The sequence below is a fragment of the Trichechus manatus genome, unplaced genomic scaffold, assembly GCF_000243295.1.
Source record: "Trichechus manatus latirostris isolate Lorelei unplaced genomic scaffold, TriManLat1.0 scaffold00068, whole genome shotgun sequence".
NCBI classification, from domain to species: Eukaryota; Metazoa; Chordata; class Mammalia; order Sirenia; family Trichechidae; genus Trichechus; species Trichechus manatus.
This window is the reverse complement of record NW_004444004.1, coordinates 10,542,232-10,548,109: the sequence shown is the minus strand read 5'-3', so window position 1 is coordinate 10,548,109 and position 5,878 is coordinate 10,542,232. Positions and strand designations below refer to the sequence as shown.

The 5,878-nt window shown below is 41.1% G+C and overlaps 1 protein-coding gene across 1 annotated transcript in view; it reads right to left on the bottom strand.

The window, feature by feature from the left end:
* The window catches only part of SLC6A14 (solute carrier family 6 member 14), a 39,267-nt gene extending 34,253 nt beyond the window's left edge, over positions 1–5,014 (bottom strand). The window contains exons 1-2 of the mRNA XM_004379795.1: positions 4,837–5,014; positions 3,669–3,834 (exon numbers count right to left, since the gene is read on the bottom strand). Of these exons, the coding sequence (XP_004379852.1) occupies positions 3,669–3,834; positions 4,837–4,884 (214 nt within the window). The 5' untranslated portion in view covers positions 4,885–5,014. The remainder of the gene's footprint in view (positions 1–3,668; positions 3,835–4,836) is intronic.
* Between the last annotated feature and the right edge of the window lie 864 nt (positions 5,015–5,878).

Sequence of the window (5,878 nt, the reverse complement as noted above, 5' to 3'; positions counted from 1 at the left end):
TTTGTCTCCCACTGGACGCTCCGTGAGGCTGCTTTCTCGTACCCCCGTTTGCTGGTCTCTGATAGGAGTCCAAGATGGTGGATCCGCGCTGCGTTAGTTGGTAGGGGACCTCTGCATGAATCTCTCCTCGCTCTCCGTTCTCTTTCAGTATTCTCACTCCATTTGGTGCTCGTCTGAGTTCTTTATCTCTTCATTTGATGTTCTATGGTTTCAGGATTGTTGCATTCTCTGTTTGGTTTAGTTTTTCGGATCTTTGCTGTGGAGGGACGGCGTGCTGCTTCTACCTAGAGCACCATCTTGCCGGAACTCCTTTAGGTGAAACTTTTACAGCTCAAGTTAATTTATCCTACAAAAATTTATACACACATTGTTATGTGACATTAGCTGCAATTCCTACAATGTGACAGCATGCTCCCCCTTTCCACCCCAGGTTTCCTGTGTCCATTCAACCAGTTCCTGTCCCTTCCTTCCTTCTCATCCTGCCTCCGGACAGGAGCTGCCCATTTGGTCTCTTGTATCTGCTTGAACTAAGAAGCACACTCCTCACGAGTATTATTTTTTGTTTTATAGTCCAGTCTAATCTTTGTCTGAAAGTGGGCTTTGGGAATGGTTTTAGTTCTGGGTTAACAGAGCATCTGGGGGCCATAGTTTCGGGGGTTCCTCTAGTCTCTGTCAGACCATTAAGTCTGGTCTTTTTATGTGTATTTGAGTTCTGCTCCACACTCTTCTCCCAATCCGTCTGAGAAGAAGTTGAACTTTTAAGATGTATTCATATTTAACTCTCAGTTTCATAGGGACTTAATCTCTCACATTTAGATTATCGAGATCTCTTTTATTTTTTAAACTTTATTTTTTTTCTGCCCACGTTTGGGGCATAACATTGCTCATTAGAACCTTTACCAGACTGTAGGTAGAAGCAGGGACAGAATATTAAACTTATTGTATCATATACTTTAGAAGTCTTGGCAAAAGATTTGATAAGAAAATATGGGGATCAATGGGTAAAAACGAACTTTTAGATTATGTAAATTCCATTTTTCCATGTTGTATTTTTCCTCTTCTGCACTCAGTTGCTAACCAAAAGGTTGGCAGTTAGAACCTACCCAGCAGCTCTGTGAGAAAAAGACCTGGCAATCTGCTTCTGAAAACATTAAAAAACCAAAACCAAGCCCGTTGTAATCGAGTCAATTCCAACCCATAGTGACTCTATAGGACAGAATAGAACTGTTCCACAGGGCTTCCAAGGCTGTAATCTTTAAAAAAGCAGACTCCACATCTTTCTCCCGCAGAACAGCTGGAGGGTTCAAACCACCGACCTTTTGGTTAGCAGCTGAGTGCTTAACCACTGCTCCAGAAGGGCTCCTTTTTGTAAAGATTACAGCCAAGTAAACTTTATGGGGCAGTTCTACTCCATCATATGGGATCACCATGGGTCAGAATTGACTGGACAGCACCCAACAACAATAACATTCTTCATACTATAGTACTGTAACATCATACCTAGGAATTACATTTTTCTAACCTTCAAAGTATATTCTACTAAAAATAATGAGACAATACAGTACTTGTTACATACTCATAGTTAAGTGGCTGTACTTTAATGCTAACCCTGCAAGTCACTAGGCAATAGGAACAAATATTTTTGTATAGATGATGCAATGTACATACCATCATTACTATGACTAATAGAAGTGCAAGTCCTATCAATGATAAATATGAAGAAAAACAAATACAAAACATCTCTGTTTAAATACATCAGTAAGCAAACTTTTACCAGCCGACACGGACAGGTATTTTGAAAAAAAAATTGAATACTCCCTTCATTGTTATATGTGCCTTTTCATCTATTATATTATTTTACCATTAATAATAACCAAAAAAAAAAAAACCCAAACCCATTGCTGTTGAGTCGATTCTGACTCACAGCGACCCTATAGGACAGAGTAGAACTGCCCTGTAGGGCTTCCAAGGAGCGGCTGGTGGATTTGAATTGCCAACCTTTTGGTTAGCAGCCGAGCTCTTAACCACTGTGCCACCAGGGCTCCTAATAATAACCATAATTGATCAATTGTTAATATAACATTGTAGACACAAATCATTAATACTGTTGACCTAAACCCTGTTTTATAAACTGTTAAAAAGAATCTACAGACAAAAATGTTTTCAGATTTTAGCAAAAGTTTCTCAAACCTGGCCATATTTTTTAACCTTATCTATATACATTTGACAAATTTGAATTTAATGTTTCTCTCCTACCCTTGGGCAAAAGAGAAAGAAGCAGTTGGGAGAGCCTAGAGCATCTAGTACCCAAATGATGTGATCTTTAAATATTGAGAGTCAATTTGGTATTTTAATTTTTGTTATATAAGAAATGGGAAAGAAACAACACCATACAATAAATAATACTATTTGGCCTTGGATCTATTTTAAAATCCTCTGTTAAAACTAGTTTAATATCATTCCTGAGAATTTATGGTGACTACTGAATATACTTATAATGTCAAGTCACAGGGAACTTCTACACTAAATATGAGCACATGAGACTGGAAAGGCCTTAGGAAATACCCACCAAAAAGATTGTGTCTGCTGACTCATTTTCTAGCTGAAACATGTACCAAACCCATGACTGAACAACCTATGCTCCAGATAGGGAAATGTATGCCACTAACACTTAAAGGGTTTGATAAACAGAGCCCCTTTCTTCACATTGGTCCCTGAAGGCCAATGTGAATGTTTGAATGTAACCAATTAAATAGGAATGTAAGATTAAAATATCACCACACCACCCAGAAAAATAATTATACTGGCATAGGTTCACTGGTACACAGTTATGAAATGTAAGAGCATGTCACCTCTACACTTCTAATAGAGCCTGTAATTCCAAGTAAATAAAATATGGTGTAAGTGAAAAGTTGTTTCCACATTATGAGAGAACTATGCAATTCATTTTGTTTCCCTTTGTGTGTCACATCAGAATTATTTTTTTCTCCTTGTTATAATTGAGTCTACTTTAAATGATGTACAATGTAAAAACAGTATTGTTTTGCAGGAATAAAACACCTGGCTTCGAACTAACCTCTATTGCATTTTAGAAGGATCTTCCACACGGTCAATCCAATTTGAAATCCATGTGACTGAATAATAATGCAGCTTAACATACTAAACCTTTAATTACTTCTTAATCAACTCCTTCCAAGCTTAAATTTTCAAAATATAATTCTTCATTCTACTTAAGCAAACAATTTAATTAAGAGTTTCTTTAAAAAAAAAAATTTCCCCTGCCTTTTTCTTTGATTCAGCTATAAATTAAGCAACATACAACTTGAGCATGAACAGATTATTATAGGAGCATACATAAATCAGGAATAGTAAATCATAGTTAAAGGTTACATGGGAACTCAGGGGTGCCAAATATAAAACTTTATCAAGTTTATATATGAGGATTCTATGAAGACAAACAGCTTCCTAACCTGAGCTAGTAGCTGAGTCTAATAATGTATGCAGTAGGCTTGCTTCCTCTTCAGCAGTGACCTTTTCCCCATCTCACCATCCTCCCACTAACCCAAACTATCACATCTCTTTCCTCAGCTCTGAAAATATCCTCAGAGGCCACACAGCACGTCACTTAAAACTGGAGGGGAAAGAAGTTGAAGTGGAGAAAAGAATACCTCCGCCGTTGTTGTAGGTCAGATATGGGAATCTCCACACATTTCCCAATCCCACTGCATATCCAACCATAGAGAGAAGATAATCCGATTTTTTGGACCAGTTACCACGGTCCAGATTCTCATCATTTTCACCAACATGGAAATTCTCAGATGAAGCCGTCACTTTCTGGGAAAGGGAAAATACCAACAGCTGTCTTTCTTCCATTAGATATTCCACAGAATCATAATTTAACAAGTCCATAGAGTAACAGGAGAGAGAGAGAGGAGAGAGAGAAAAAAAAGATAGCAGAGTTCCAAAAGGAACTCTTTCCAAAGTTAAGGGGATTACTGCTGATGGTTGCTTTTACCTTACAACATTTACCCCTTTGCTTGAAATGACAAAAGTTCTATAGGTGGATATTTTTACTACTCCTTTAGCTGAGATCATCCAAATTTTAGTGAACAGGTTACATATTGAACCCAGCCATGAGGGGGACATGAAGGAAGACAAATCAGATTTCAAATACAAAAGTCTTGAAGATGAATTAGGAAAAATCAACACTCTTGAGATTGTAGTCGATCTTTAAGAGGAAGGATCAACTATAGCTTCTACTGAAAAATAAAATTTCACAGACTCCTCTTCCTCTATGGCTGATCATTTAGGTGTTTGGAATTAAGGTAAATTTAATTTATCTCCCTATCTTGGATCAAAATCGGTGCTTTTCTGAAAGCCACAGAATAATATGCAGAGCCAGATTAACTCTCCTGTCCCACCAGGTGGAGTAGTGCTCTCTACTTGGAGTAGAGGAGTGGCGGGAGGGGGGAGGTTCTCTCCCAAATCTGTTAGCTTTAGGGTATAGAATGTTACTCGGGTCTGATGAGGACACTGCACCTTTCCATCTCCCTCCAGCATAGACTAAAGGCTAGGCAGTCTGGAGAGGGACAGAGAACAGGATTTTGTGGGCCCACTGGAGGCAGAGGATGAGGTGCCCCTAAATCCTGTAACTACGGAATAAGAGCTCTTCTCTTTTCCCTCTATTCTCTGAGGACACCTCAGACACACTTCAGGGCAGGTGAACAGAGATGTAGAGAACGAAGAACAGCCACAAAAAGCAAAGACTGAGAATTGTCCCCCTTAAATTTTCCCCTCCCAGGCCCTCCACACCTTCCGCAGCTCCCAGACCCCTACCTCCTTCCCCCTGCACTTGAAGGAGCTTGGGTACTTCAACTTGTTCATGGTTCACTCACTCCCTCGGCTCGCTCCGCCTAGTCTCGCAGTCTGGCTGAGCTGGACGGGTGGCAGGTGCACACTCCCCTGTTCCTACCTGCCAGAGTGATCCGCCTTGCCCAGGGGTGGGACCATTTATGGAAGGAAGCTCTCCCCTCCCCCTCCTTGGATCTCTGTCGTGTCAATTACCGGAAGGGGCCAAAGTGAGGCTCTGGTTTTTCCCCAGGTAAGCTGGCTTGTAGCAATCCCCTGCCCTGGCCCGGGGGGAAAGGGCTGGGCTGCTAGAGAGCAGAGCAGCCTGAGCTGAGAGGACAGCCTTGGACTGAGAGCCTTGCTGGTGCCTTCGCAATCTCGCCTTTCCGGGGTTCCCTGCTTCCTCCTAAATTTGGCCTCTCAGTCTGGTCTCTGTCCTAGGGCCAAGTGCTGATCTCCACTGGTGCTGGAGTCGGGGAGGGGACAGTCAATGGGACCAGTTCTGTTCCCCACGATGCTCCTGAACAATCCAAACCCCACATTCTACCCTGGTTTCCTTAAGACCCTCGAATTTCCGAAAGTCTCGCCCCTCACTAGAAAGCACTCAAGTCCCTGGAGCAAACGCTGCTCCCCAGAGGCAAAGCCCCTGAATTGGGCACCTTGAAAAGCAGCCAGCTGAGGTAAAATTACCCATCTGGCTCTGCCTGAAAAGAGCAAATTTGAGCCTATGTCTCAGGCTCCTCTCTCAGCCTTTGGGACAGCATTACCTTTCACAGGGATTGTTTTGTGTAGTATTTCAAAGAAGCCAAACAAAAACAAATTATTGAGCAGGTTTATGGGAAATTCTAACCTTAACAAAAGGCTCTACTCTGTAAAAAAGATGAGGCCTAGAATGTAAACTATGAGGGAACATCCCAGTTTGACCACAGAGGAAATAATTATTATAATGCTATTTACCAATATAGCACCTTTTATCCGGAAACTCAGAAGATTTAAACTCAAATCGCCCAGGTAAAAGAAGGTGGTGGCA